Source organism: Olea europaea, chromosome 10 (assembly GCF_002742605.1).
Source record: "Olea europaea var. sylvestris chromosome 10, O_europaea_v1, whole genome shotgun sequence".
Lineage (NCBI taxonomy): Eukaryota > Viridiplantae > Streptophyta > Magnoliopsida > Lamiales > Oleaceae > Olea > Olea europaea.
The window spans coordinates 1,716,524-1,730,847 of NC_036246.1; the positions used below are offsets into that span (position 1 = coordinate 1,716,524).

Here is a 14,324-nt window from a genome sequence, read left to right on the forward strand (position 1 = left end):
GAGGATCAAATATGCATTACTTCGATCTTCTTGTCGGACTCAAGACTGAGCAAGAGCACCTTTTCCGGAACATTCTGAGAAATGAGTACCATAATCTTTTTGATTTCATTTAGTACTTGCCTGTTAATTTTTCTTTTCTTCTTTCTTTGAGGGAGTTTTGATTCCCTGTTTGGAGTAAAATTTTGATGGTATTCATTTTGTTAATACAGTTGTAAGGGTCCGAATATCATGAATTTGGGGGGTGCCCGGACAGCAGATGGAGTTGCAGCTGTTTTGCAGAATGATGACGATGATGCTGTTGATCCACACCTAGAACGGACCAGGAATGAAAGTGCTGGACACGAGAGTGATGAGAAGGTAACCAGTTGTATTTTTATTTATATTGTTCTCTCTCTCTCTCTCTCTCTCTCTCCCGTTTTTTTTTTTTTTTATGAACACGTCCACTAGATATTGCTTTTCAGAGATTCTTTTACAGTTTGCAATCAGATGCGGCAATGATTACTTATTACCCTTTTGTATGGCTATCTTGTGATGGAAAACTTTGTAGGACGATGATTTTTTTGTTGACAAAGATGATGGAGGCTCCCCAACTGATGTTTTGTATTAGATGTTGACTTTAGGTGCCTGGAAAAAAGAAACTCAAGAAAGAACCTTCTGCTCCAAAGGCATCTTCAAGCAGGAAAAAGGCTGAGGATGGTGACGAGGATGGGTCAAAGAAGAAGAAACCGAAAAAGAAAAAGGATCCAAATGCAACAAAGGGAACAATCAGTGCTTTTATGTTCTTCTCACAAACTCAAAAAGAGGTTCGTTTGTCATTACGTATATGTTCACTTATGTACCCACAGATTTCATGCCAGACATGATTGCTAATTTTCTTAAATTGCTTACTTTCGGTTGGGCTACTTTTTGCAAAATGCCTTTTGCCCTTGTGATCGTGATGAAGAGTAATCCTGGAATTTCATTTACAGAGGTGGGGAAAGTTCTTGGTGAGAGATGGAATAAGATGACAGGTACACCCAAAATTTCTAAGCTAGCCTTCCAATATGTATGCATTGTAGATTAGCAACACAATTCCAAGTTCCAACCATAGTTCTTAGACCCAGTTGAGTCATCAAATCACTAGTTCAACCCGATGGTCATTGTTGGACTTCTAACAGTGTTGAGTGGTATTCATATTTTGGTGGCTGAAGAGAGCGCCATACGAAGCAAATGCACGGGCAGAAACGATGCAATGATGAAATAACTGGGTATAAAAACTCGCATGACTGCAAGTGAAAATTTGGCAGATGAATCTGACACTGCGTAGGCTTGAGGGAGCTTATTACAAGGAAGTTCATTTCAATCTTTCAAGCAAAGTCAGAATGCTAATTAGTAGATGTGGATGCGTGGTTTAGTATCATTGTTTATATGAATCGAGGAATTATTATGCCAGTATTTAAATATATGGATTTTTTCTCAGATTAAACCTGCTTTGTCTGAAAATTTCCTGGCGTTCAAGATTCCTCGTCTGTGCGACCATGCAAATCCGATTGTCAAAAGTCAAAACTCAACTATTTCGGTTACTTTAATGGAAATACAAATCCAATTGAGTCATCACCAAAAGATAATTCACTCCAACGCCATGAGGAGAAAGAAAAACAAATAAATAATATATCTGATTTGGTTCCATTCAATTTAGAGAAATGCTATTTAATATTATTGAGATTGCAACCTCAGTCTAGATAGAGTTAATTTCACTTTTTATTTAGTGCTACCTAAATTTGGATTGCAACCCTAGTGAGATTACATAGCATTACTCTTAATGCTATGTAGTCTTACTGTCCACTAGAGTTGTAATTACAGTTTAGGTGACACTAATGTGGTATTAATTGATATGTCGAATTGAATAATTTATTTAATTTTACCTTTGACTTAATCTAACTCCACTGGAGTTGCAATTTCAGTCGAGGCGACTTTAATGTGGTATTGATTGATAGGTAAAATTAAATAGCCCATTTAATTTTATCTTTCATTTAACCTGTCATCTGGTGTTGATGATGGTTTTATTGGTATGATAGGGTGGGGCCGGTGATCGTTGGAGTGGAGGTTTAGCCGCATAATTTATTTATTTATTTTTAATGAAAATGGACATGGTGACCAATTTCAGATGTAAAATAAAAGTTGGATGACCGTTTTGAAATAAATTAATTTTAATGACTAAATTGAAATAAACGTATAAGTCTTGACTAATGAGATTGTTGTACAAATTGTATTTTACTATATGTAACGTAGATTTACCATGGAAATAATCAAAGGTTACTACTATGTATATTTATTAAAAAGGTACCTTGTTACTTTATGGAACATCTCCCTTTTGTTTCTAAAATCATAAACATACTTTATTTAATTAAAATATTTCACCCTTGACTAAATAGCTCACTATTACTTTATTTTGTCAAGATTATAATTCTGCCCGTATCATCCTCATCTTCACATCGAATTAATAGTTTCACTAAATCTTCATGAAGCTAGGATTCATATCATCCCTTGCATATATATCTGATTCATCATACTTAGTTGAGATAAAATGTAATATATGGAACTAAATTTCTGTTTGATTTTATAAATCAGATTTTTAGTAGATTTTAATAAAAGTTGATGAATCGTCTGGTTGAAAATATGTGTGACGTTTACTTGTAAATTGTACAAGTTAAGATATTATGCATGAGATTGTGGTGTAGTAAAACACTAGATATATGAGTCTGCAGAGGGTTGATTGTTTGGGTCATTTTACTTATGATATTCTAGTAAATCTAAAAAATTTGATGAGATAAACAAAAATCTTGGTGTGAATATAATCACATTTTTATATTACAAGATCTTTAAAAAATCACACTTTCATAATAGTAATTGTCCTCTTAATTTCCTAATTGAATTTGGGACTAAAATAAGCTGAATTTATATATGAATAGGAATAACAATTCATTTCTAACACGGTCTTCCTACTATGCAATGAAGTGCACCAGCAAATTTGGTAATCTCTGCAACTTGGAGGGCTGAAGAAGCTTGAATTAAATCATAAACCTCAGAGTGCTTCTTGCTCCAATTTGGATCTCCAGACTGTTCAAAATATGCCCCTCTCAAGAATAAATCTCCCTCTGATCTCCATGTCCATGTCTTCCATTCGGCTTCCGGAGCATAATCCCTCTTTGTCACCTATATTAACATGAAAAAACTCGGTAAACATCATATTTGGTACATAGTACTAGACAGTATTGAACTGTACAATAAACGCTTCTTCACTTACCGCCTTAGCGTAGGGGTTGCGAGGAGGTGCAATGTATCGGTTGCCTTGGCTAATAATGGTAGGGTGTTGGCTTCCACCAATGGCGTACATGTTCCAATGAGTGTAGTCGTTGTTAACGACATGGATGTACCCATAACGGCACCTTGGCATTCTCTGTACCAATCTCTTGCCAAAATGGTTGAAAGCAACTGTAATTTGCATCTTCTCGTCCTGAGAGTAGCTATTGCTTGCACCAAAAAGCATCACCTGAAACAAGATGTTCGGTTAGCATCTAAAAGCTGAAACGTTAGTTACTATACTATAAAATGTTGATTTACCTCGTTATGATCGGTGAAGTGTGCGTTGGAGATTGTGATCCCGGTAGATGCTTGAATTATATCAATTAGGCCATCATGGCAAGTTTTCATGGAGACGTGATCAATCCAAATATCCTGAGAACCGAAGATGGAAATTCCATCCCCGTCACTAGCAGATCTGAATCCATAATGGTCGACCGAGTCCCTAATAAGACCACCACTACCCATATGAATGTCATGAATGTGAATGCCGTGGATGATAATATTCTTCACGAATTGAACAGTGATCCCGGCACCATAAGCGATGTGGACTTCAGCACCACGTCCATCGATTGTTTTGTCACTATTCATGATAAGTTCTTGGTTAAGCTTAATAACCATGCTTTGCTTGAATATGATCCACAATGGTTCCTTTTGGATCACTGCGTGACGTAGGGTTCCAGGTTTGGGATTCACCATATCATTGTCGGATGAATCGGTGACAACATAGAATCGCCCTGACTTTCCACCTTTGGCGTTGTGACCGAACCCAAGCCCACAATCCGCCAGCCTCTTCCGATTATCGGACCAATTGGGTTGGCATCTCCAGCACCTGTCAATTGGGTTGGTCACCATGCATGGCCCCGTATATTTCTTCCTTAGTCCCCTCCTCGTGCTATTTGGTTCCAATGCACCTAGTTCCTTTAAGGTCCTGCACGATCATCATTAATTTGCAAATCAACAAGAGAATCATCGTATAAATAGAAAACAAAAATGAACCCACCTATGGACATTTGTATTCAAATGAGTTACAATCTTTACTGGATCTGGCTCGTAGGACTCGAGGGTTCGGTTCCAGGATTCTTGAGCCCGCCTCTCCCATACGTCGTCGATTTGAGCCTTAAGCGTGGGAATAAATGCAGCAAATGCAATAAACAATATGAGAGAAATTCTATTCATTTTTAATCCCTCCATTGTTTAATTCTTAATGGATAAATGTGCTGCATCCAATATTATTCTTATTCGTGCTGGGTCGAACCCTTATGCTCTTTGGGTTCAGACCCTTGCTCGAACCACACTATATTGTCAAATAAATTCCTTATTATTTCTCATTTGTGAAAGCATTGCTTAAATACTAGAATTGTTTAACAAAACATCCGTACTTTGCGAACAATGGGGAGGGCCACTCCTTCCTATGGTGGTTACACATATTTCTGCATCTGTCATGCCATAATTTTATGAACTACATGCCTTACTTTGTGGTTCATATGTTAAAAAGGGATTAATTTTTAATTTTAATTTTAATACACGGTGGTGAATTTTTGGATTATTAAAATATATCCTATTGTTGTGGGCCACACACTTGAGGGCTGGTTACTATTTGTGTACATGCCACAAACCAAATTGTTGATCTGGTTTCATTTCTTTATGTACTACTTTGGATATGTTATCTTCACTTTCTATGATTCAACCCAACTTTCTTTTCTTCAATTTCAAGAATTCTAAAAAGGTTTTGTATCGATCCGATAAAAATAAAATAGACTCAAAATTCTCCATTAATATGACATGCTATTTTTTTCAGTCAGATCGTACGTCCCTTTTCCAAGATACTTTATTTGATGGAAAAAGCCAAACAATCCGCGAGGATGACTTCACAAGTGATTGTGCCCACACGTGCCTATCGTGGAGTCCCCCGTGAATAAAATAATCCCGACCCTATGTGTGTGTATTGTGTCAACTCCTTGATCATCCATGTGGGCAATGTAGCACGGCTCTTATTTGATTAGCTGGGAGTTCATTGAGACCCCACCTAAATAGACTTGGAAAAAATTTTGAAAAAAAGGAAAAAAAATCAAGGCCACGACAAGAGGCGAACTATTTAGAAATTGCTACAAAATTAGCTTGATTAACTAGCTAAACTAACCAAAATTGAACACTTCTTAGCAATGCTAGTTCATTGATTTTCATTGAGACATTTTTTATAAATTAGACCCCAAAATTATAGTATGCATGTAAAAATTATAAGTATATCATGGAGTTAATGACTAACTTGTTAATTATAAAACTTAATAATAAAACAATAGAAACAAATGAATTTCTCCCCTACGTTTTTCTCGAAATACAACTTTAATTCCAATTTGATTTGCCCTTCTTGTCAGTTTATTCATGACAATAGAAAAATTCTATTTTTCTATGATCTTTGAGAAATGAAACAAATCCTTATAAAAGGTCGATAGTACCATCAATATCCATTTTTTCGAGTTGAAGAAATTTACTCATAATATTAACTATATGCAACAATATGTATCAAATTACGATGCCAAGCAAGAACTCATAATTTTGAAGTTCATATGTTAATAAAGACTTGATTTCACTCTTTATTTTAGGATTTTTGTCAACTTCTGCCAAGTCGAGTAAAACGTCTCTTATTTTAAACAAATAAATCAAATACTATCTATGTAATGATCAAGTTGAGTAGAATTAAAAAATCATTGTAACATGAGTTTTAGAAATGAAAAATTTTATAAATAAGAATTTAAGTTTTAGAAATGAAAAATTTTATAAATAAGAATTTAAGTATCACACATTTCATAATTAATAAAACAAGTTTCAAACTTCAAAAATGAGATTTTTATTTAAATTTATTTATGATTTAATTGATTAATTAATTATTTTACTAATTAAATATATTTAAATCACAGATTTATATAATTTGGTCATAAATTAATGATTCAGTTTGTCACTTATTATTTTTTTTTCACAAATCAAAAATTTATGTTACAAATTGTTTTACGATCAAATTCAAAAATTTTATAAGTCACAGTTCGTTCATCGATCATAAATCAAAAAATTTATAAATCACGATTCATTTATTGATCACAAATCACAAATATTATAAATCATAACTTATTATACAGTCATAAGTTATCAAATTACCGGTCACATATTAATAAATTTTTAAGTCACATTATTTTTTTATCACAAATTATCTTTTTTATTGGTCATAATGTTTATTAGTCGGGGCTAACCAATTCAATTGTCACAATCAACCAAATAATTGGTGACCACCATCGCGACCACCACCAACACGGCCTTTCAATCCACAACCACAGTCATCCACAGTCCGAACAACAAAACCATTATCTCAAGCACCACAGCCGCCGCTACCACCGCCACATACATCCAACAAAGCTATCGTCATCCAAACACCATCACCATTAGCACCACCACCGGCCTTACCCACAAACTGAAATACACCCAAATAATTGTGATTTTTGAACCACATGCCACCACAAACCATCGCACAACCACCACCACAATCTCAGCCAACATCAACCACCACCATCCAAACGTCACAAAAAAGAAGAGTTTTAAATCTACCCAAATTAGAGCTGTGCACCATCGACGACGATAGATAGTGAAGAGCATCACCACTATTTCAACAAACCGCCACCCATACCACCCCCACCTCACCATCTCCGCCAACACCACCACAACCACACATGATCGATTTCATACACAAAACCCACACAAATCAGCAAACGCCTACCATAGATTGCCACCTATGCCAACAACCATTGTAACCACCACCACCATCTCCATTACTCCACAACCACTATACCCACGAAAAATTCCCAAAACCAGTTGACAACTACCACTGTATCCCCACTGGTTTAAAACCAGATCTAAGAAATGAGGTGGTTCCGACGCCAGACGAAGATGAAGGCAATGGTTCTGGTGCCGGATGAGAGAAAGGCCGTGGGAACGTTGAGGAGAAAACGAGGGAGAGGTAGTGAGTGAATATGAGTGATTTTTAGGGTTTGTATGAAAATTGGGAATTAATTTTATTATTAATATTGAATCAACATCTAATTTTTGTATAAACAAATTTCAGATCCAGTTTATGAAATTGGATCTTGAAAGATATAGTTAAGTATAATTTCCACTTTTAGAAATCATAAGTTACTTTCCTCTTCTGTTACTTCAGAAATGGGCCTAATTTAGAAATAAAATTCCGATAATGGAAAACACTTTATTTATAAATGGAATAGAATGGGCCTAATTACCAATTTTTTAATAAAAAAATCGTAGTGAGCCTAATTTACCAAAAAAATGAAGAATGAAATATGCTAAAATTTGAGGACCCCAATGTTGAGCCAGAGGTGCGGGCCTCACTGGCCGCCATGCAAAAACGGCCCTGCTTCTTAGCTTGTGCCAACCGATCAAGCTTGGCTCGAGTAAAATGATAGTCAACAAAGATGTTAGGAAAGTCATGGACGAAATCATAGTGCGACTACCAGACCGCAAATCACAAACAAAAGTGAAACACTTTCTTGATTTTCTGTGTCTTGTCTTCATAATTGAAATTTTAAAACAAAGAATCAGAAGAAACAGGTAAAATTTCAAACTTTAGTAAGCAAATCCTGGCAACACTTATTCTCACATCTTTTACCATATTAAGCAAAAATTCTTTCTTCAATACAGTTATTTACTCAAACTTTGGCTTACTTCCATTGCAATGCACTTCTTTATTCTCCCTGTGCTCTTTTCCAGAAAACCAGGCAGAAAATTTCAAGCCATTGATTAAGATACCTGCAGTGTCAACTTTATTTAGAATGTAAATAGTACATAAGATTTCATTTTTCCTCTCAGAATGGAGTGACATTTAAGTCTACTAATCTAGGTTCAGTAGGTCTAAAACCAATTAGTCAAAAAGGACATTGCCACATCATGGAATCAACTTTCACTGTTGATGACTAATGATCATGATGAAAGAGTGATGTAATTTACCGAGGAATTAGTCCAGCGGTATGAAGATCGAAGAAGCTTATGCAATAAAGCAATCTCCCACTTTTTCCCTTCGGAAATGCATATATAGGCTCAACAACAGAGGTTTTCAAAATAGTGAGAACCATGATAACCTTAACCGATGTCTACCATGTTATTGCTGCAATTGTCCCATTGTACGTTGCCATGATCGCAGCCTATGTTTCTCTTAAATGGTGGAAGCTGTTTACACCAGATCAATACAGTGGAATCAACAAGTTCGTGGCAAAATTTTCGATCCCTCTTTTGTCTTTCCAAGTGATCTCAACAAACAATCCCTACAAAATGAACTGGAAACTTGCATGTGCAGATTTCCTTCAAAAGCTTCTTGCTTTCATCCCACTGGCAGTAGTCGCCAAAATAAGATCCCGAGGAAGCCTGAGTTGGGTTATAACAGGTCTTTCTTTGTCAACATTGCCTAATACACTAATTTTAGGAATCCCACTGTTAAAGGCAATGTATGGGGATGAAGCAGTAATGATCCTTACCCAGATAGTTGTATTACAAAGCATAATTTGGAATAATCTTTTGTTAATTCTCTATGAGGTTGAAGCCACAAAAGAATCCTATGTGACAACAACATCAGACGTTACAGGTACGTACAACGAACTTTTAAGCTTTTTCACTTTGAACTATTTATTTGGGCCCAGCAGCTTTCAGTTTTCCCATATCTTAGATGATACGTGCATAAACTAACGCCAAAATAGACAGAAACGTAACATTAATTTGTATCCGAGTCAGTTTTTCCATTTCATCTCGCCTAGGAACATGGATAGACTGAAAGAGTGAATCAAATATTAGTACAGAGGAAAGAGTTACGAGCAATAACAAGGGGTCGTTGATATATTGTATTTGCATTCCATTCATTCGATGGAACCACAAACCTTTCTTCTAAGAAAGGTACCCCAAAGAACTCTGGCCTATTACCTTCAAGGCACACTCTGTAGCTTTGGTGTTGGGCAAATTTGTCTAGAAATATAATTCCCTTTCAATATTTGACACTTCCAGCTTTCTACCTCTTCAGGGTTCTATCTTCGCCTCCCCAGTAAGCGAATACCTTTCTGCATTGAAAAACATGACTAGTTAAAACCATAAGCCCTGCTACATGAACAGGGATTTTGCCAGGGTTCATTGCTAGGTACACTTGTCAATTTTTCATTGGCAGCTGGCAAAAAAAGAAAAAGAAAAATACCAATCGGTTTTGTGCTGGCAGCATCTGTACACTGTGTGGCAGAAAAACCGTTGTACAAGGCAAATAACTCTAAAATCATATATCAGGTCCTCCTTAAAAGCACACCTTATTAAGGGGATAGATAGTTACATGTAATAGGCCTGCACCAGACCGTGGTGATGATTTTGCTGCACATAATTCCGAGAGTAACATCAAAGGATCATTCGACGAACAATATTTTTTCATAGTGGAACAGCGAAGAAAGGTGTATTGGCTTTGCTATTTCCAAAAGTTCAGATATTCTAGAGAATGCAAGAATCTTCGAGACAACTCCTCCTTTCTTGTTCAATCAGGAATAAATGAACTGAAGTCCTTATGAATTGCCCTTCTCCCATTTCAATTCCAAGCTCCTACTTGGATGTCACCATGCATGAACCATATGTTCTACTCTGTCATTTGTTTTCTTTCTCATTATTTGAAAAGCATGACAAATCTTTCTTTGAAGAATTGGAGGCCCCACAAGGAGTAGAACCAAAAGCTGAAGGCAGTGAAGATGTACAAATTAGAAATCCAAGAAAAGCAAAAATCTTGGGCATTCTTTCGACAGTCGGAAGAAGGCTAATTATCAATCCCAATACTCATGCCACCTTGACAGGTCTTATATGGGCTAGCATACACTTCAGGTAATAAGAGAACACAATCAATGAGAAAATTCTACACAACATTGTATATAAGATTTGTCACTGCAGGTGGGGAGTAAAGTTTCCAAAAGTGGTTGAGAATTCGATATCAATATTGGCAGATGGAGGACTGGGAATGGCTATGTTCAGCTTAGGCCTCTTCATGGCATCACAAGCTAGTGTGATAGCATGTGGAGCCCGGAAAGCAGTATTCGCCATGGTAATGAAATTTGTAGCTGGACCAGGCCTCATGGCAGTGTCCGCAATAACACTCAAATTAAGAGGAACTTTACTCAAAGTGGCAATAGTGCAGGTACACAAGTATTTCTTTTAAAAAACTTAGCACATAGACGTAAATTTATTGATGTATCGTGTGATGCAGGCAGCTCTACCTCAAGGGATAGTTCCATTCGTATTTGCTAAAGAATATAACATACATCCGGCCATACTCAGCACAGGGTACCAAATAGTCCCTTTGTATTTTAACAAGTGTAACTTCTCAGAAACCATATATATTTTAAAACTCGACTTTCTTTCTGTTTGTAGGGTAGTCTTTGGTTTGCTGATAGCTGTGCCAATTGCATTAGCCTACTACTTCCTGTTGGCATTATAAACAAGGTATTGATAACACAAGATTCATCTCGTGCCCCATAATGGAAATGAGATATCTTGCCCACTAGTCTTGCCACCTCACGGTGGGTAACATATTTCCTGCTCATTATGAGTGGGAGAGCAGTCCTGGTTGATAACATTACCTTTAAGTAAATGTATGGCTTTATAGCATGAGATGTAACTAAAAATTTTCTTGCAGCGTCACGTATTTCATTAGGAACTAACAATGAAGTAAAGAAGAAAACTCGGGAAAGAATGGGAAACGCAAGTTACAGTACTGAAGACATCAACTGGCTGATACTCGAGCGGTCGCCTTGCTGTTGTCACTTGATTTTACAGTATTGAAGTCATCAACTTTATATTTTGAAATCAGATTAGTTATTAGCAAAATAATACATAGAAGATGATATGCACATGTAATGGAATCAGTTCCACCACCCAATTTGTAGTTTCAAGCATCTAACAATGAAACATGCCACCATGCAAATGTGCAAACCATGTTGTTCCTATTAAAAAGAATGCAAAAGTTGTGCAATATGTTCGGACTAATAGTTCGATAGCCAGATATTCTAGAATGCACAAGTCGTGCAATTTTGATATAGGTGCATTTATATTATTTATCTTCAATTTGGTGCAATCAATTCATCCAACAGCAATTTGTTGCAGATGTGGTCATTTTGTCTAGTACTGTTAGTTTAATTAATGAAATATAATGATCTTGATTAAAAATAATGAGTAGTCGATGTATAAAAATGTGTTTTGTTGTGTGACATGGACATGTATGATAATCATAAGTTAATTTTATCTCCAAGTCAGCATATAATATTAGCTTAATTGATTGTACAATTCATAAAATGATCAAATTTGCAAGCTAATCAAAATTAAGTAACTTAATTGCACTAAATGAAAGATGAGTGATTAAAACTATAAACAAATATAAATTGAGTTATTTGATTGCACCAAATTAAGTGTTTGTTTGTTATGGATTAAAAGTTAATTAAAATTATTTTTTTGATCGTTATTTCACTATTTTAGTTGTCATTTTTGAATTTTTTTCTCCCAGAATCCACTTTATCTCTAACAGTCAAAAAATCAATTATCAAAATCCCTACCAAACAAGTTTTAAAAATGAATGATATACGTATGCTCATAATTGGATGACACACCGTGCATTAATTTTCCTTCACAGAAAACATTGACTTGTTTTTTCTAATTTCGAATTTAAAAAACTTAATTTTGAAAGCAATTTCTTGAGGAACAATTCACCTTACGATATCTTATTACCCAAGAAAGTAAATCCTCAGCCCAATTTCTGTTTTTTCTTATTACCCAAGTAGATTAATTAGTAAATCCCCAAAGTACCCATCAAAGTGAAGAACATTTGGTCAAAAAACTATAGCCGTCAGCATATTATCCACGTTGCCACACCATCATTAGTAAATCCCCAAAGTACCCCTCAAAGTGAAGAACATTTGGTCAAAAAACTATAGCCGTCAGCATATTATCCACGTTGCCACACCATCATTAGTAAATCCCCAAAGTACCCCTCAAAGTGAAGAACATTTGGTCAAAAAACTATAGCCGTCAGCATATTATCCACGTTGCCACACCATCATTAGTAAATCCCCAAAGTACCCCTCAAAATGAAGAACAAAATGAGATGTATCTCGCATTCCAACACATAAAGCAACGGCCCGGATACAACCGCGCACCCTTTCCTACCCCATCGACCGCCCAGATTCCACAAAAAACACAGTGCACACCCTTTACTATATATAGACCAAAAATTACGGCGTTATTTCAATATATATATTCCTCTCCTCCACACACTCGCTCTCTACATTTTGATTCTGTGGATTTTTTCTCTTCAATTTTAAATCATGGGCAAGGGTCCAGGGCTTTACTCCGACATTGGCAAAAGGGCTCGAGGTTGCGTTCTAAATTTCAACTACGAGTTATTTACTTTTATTTTTTGCGATTTTGTGTCACTTTGGTTTTCAGTGAAATTGTTTTCTGATTTGATATTCGTTTGGAATAGATCTGTTGTACAGGGACTACCAGAGCGACCAGAAGTTCACTATTACCACCTACTCTCCTACTGGAGTTGTGAGTTTTTTTGTTTGTATTTTTTCAATTATGTTTTATACAGATCTGATTAGTTTTTGCTGGAGTTAGGGATTATAATTTTAGATTTACTGAATTTGATTGATTCTTCTTCAATTGATTGTGCCGTGCTGAATTCTTTAAGTAGTATTGATTTCGATAGCTTTGTGAGTTCTTTTATATCTAGGGCGCTTGGATTGTTGACTTTACATGTTTCTTTCGTGGTTTTTAAAGAGATAATGATTGCTAATATACTCTGGGGGTTTTGAGATTACAGGAATGGGGTATAAAGGTCTTGTCTTTCTGTCAGTATCGACATAGACACCTGCTTTAGAATCTTATACGCTACTTTTTTTTCACCACATTTGCTTGTTATTGGAATTTCCAATTGAACGTACAATTTATTTTATACTTGGAGCATTTTCAATATAAAATCTTCTGGTCTAAAATAATAAACAACTACATGAAACTGTCGAATGTTTTTTTTTTTGGTTATGATATTTTCTTCACCATTCTTTGCTTCTTGTTTTTTTATTCTTTATTTATTCAATTCAATTGCTTTCCTTTTGCTCTTTGTTGAACGGATAGATGTGATGTTGGATTTATCTGACTTACTAATTTTTTCCTCCTCCTAAGTATATCTTGAAGGCAGTTCGGTATGCACTGTTGAACACTTGTATGGAATGTGATTTATAGATTAGATTTTGTAAGTCTATTGGCTATCATAGTGTTCAGATCTGATTGCAGCCATTATCATTTATGGATGGATGCTATGTCTTGATATCGTTATGATTATTGTACGACCTCATAATTTTGAACAAGTGTTCGTTTATTTTCTCCAATTGCAGGCCCTCACTTCAACAGGAACAAAGAAAGGGGAACTGTTTTTGGCTGATATCAATGCTCAGTTGAAGAACAAGAATATCACGACTGATGTTAAAGTTGATACAAGCTCCAATGTACGTTTTATCAGTATTCTTATCATCTTGTGTTTTGCAATATATTGAAGTTTCATTTCCTTGTAGCAATGTTAAGCTCAGATTTCTTATTCTTATTGTGCTTATACTGACATTTCTTGCATATTAATAAATACTGTTAAATGGATTTATGCTTTTGTGAATTATATAACTGACTTTTGAAGCCATTGCCAGCTCTTTACCACCGTTACAATTGATGAACCTGCTCCTGGGTTAAAGGCCATTTTGAACTTTAGAGTACCCGATCAAAGGTCTGGAAAGGTGAGGTGTTTTGTGTTTAATGTTTTAACACATGCTTGTCATGCGTAAGTTACCTCTAATATTTTGTCATAACCTCAACGGCAGTTGGAAGTGCAATATTTGCATGAGCATGCAGGGATAAGCTCAAGCATT

At 35.7% G+C, this 14,324-nt stretch overlaps 3 protein-coding genes and 1 pseudogene across 3 annotated transcripts in view; 3 read left to right on the forward strand and 1 right to left on the reverse strand.

The window, feature by feature from the left end:
• LOC111400124 overlaps positions 1-1,441 on the forward strand; it is a 4,352-nt pseudogene extending 2,911 nt beyond the window's left edge.
• Positions 1,442-2,789: 1,348 nt separating this feature from the next.
• Positions 2,790-4,668, reverse strand: LOC111400823 (probable pectate lyase P59). The gene is made up of 4 exons (XM_023028237.1): positions 4,346-4,668; positions 3,604-4,273; positions 3,287-3,532; positions 2,790-3,195 (listed from the first exon to the last, which is right to left on the reverse strand). Exons 1-4 carry the CDS (start codon positions 4,534-4,536, stop codon positions 2,968-2,970), a joined length of 1,335 nt encoding a protein of 444 aa, XP_022884005.1. The 5' UTR covers positions 4,537-4,668; the 3' UTR covers positions 2,790-2,967.
• A 3,480-nt stretch (positions 4,669-8,148) lies between these two features.
• LOC111400824 (auxin efflux carrier component 8) lies at positions 8,149-11,075 on the forward strand. Its single transcript, XM_023028238.1, has 6 exons — positions 8,149-8,983; positions 10,065-10,242; positions 10,309-10,552; positions 10,622-10,698; positions 10,786-10,857; positions 11,051-11,075. The coding sequence occupies exons 1-5, from the start codon at positions 8,476-8,478 to the stop codon at positions 10,850-10,852; spliced, it is 1,074 nt and encodes a 357-aa protein (XP_022884006.1). The 5' UTR covers positions 8,149-8,475; the 3' UTR covers positions 10,853-10,857; positions 11,051-11,075.
• Positions 11,076-12,639: 1,564 nt separating this feature from the next.
• LOC111400125 (mitochondrial outer membrane protein porin of 34 kDa-like) overlaps positions 12,640-14,324 on the forward strand; it is a 6,639-nt gene continuing 4,954 nt past the window's right edge. Inside the window, exons 1-5 of the mRNA XM_023027564.1 lie at positions 12,640-12,780; positions 12,890-12,957; positions 13,803-13,913; positions 14,106-14,192; positions 14,277-14,319. Of these exons, the coding sequence (XP_022883332.1) occupies positions 12,732-12,780; positions 12,890-12,957; positions 13,803-13,913; positions 14,106-14,192; positions 14,277-14,319 (358 nt within the window). The 5' untranslated portion in view covers positions 12,640-12,731. The remainder of the gene's footprint in view (positions 12,781-12,889; positions 12,958-13,802; positions 13,914-14,105; positions 14,193-14,276; positions 14,320-14,324) is intronic.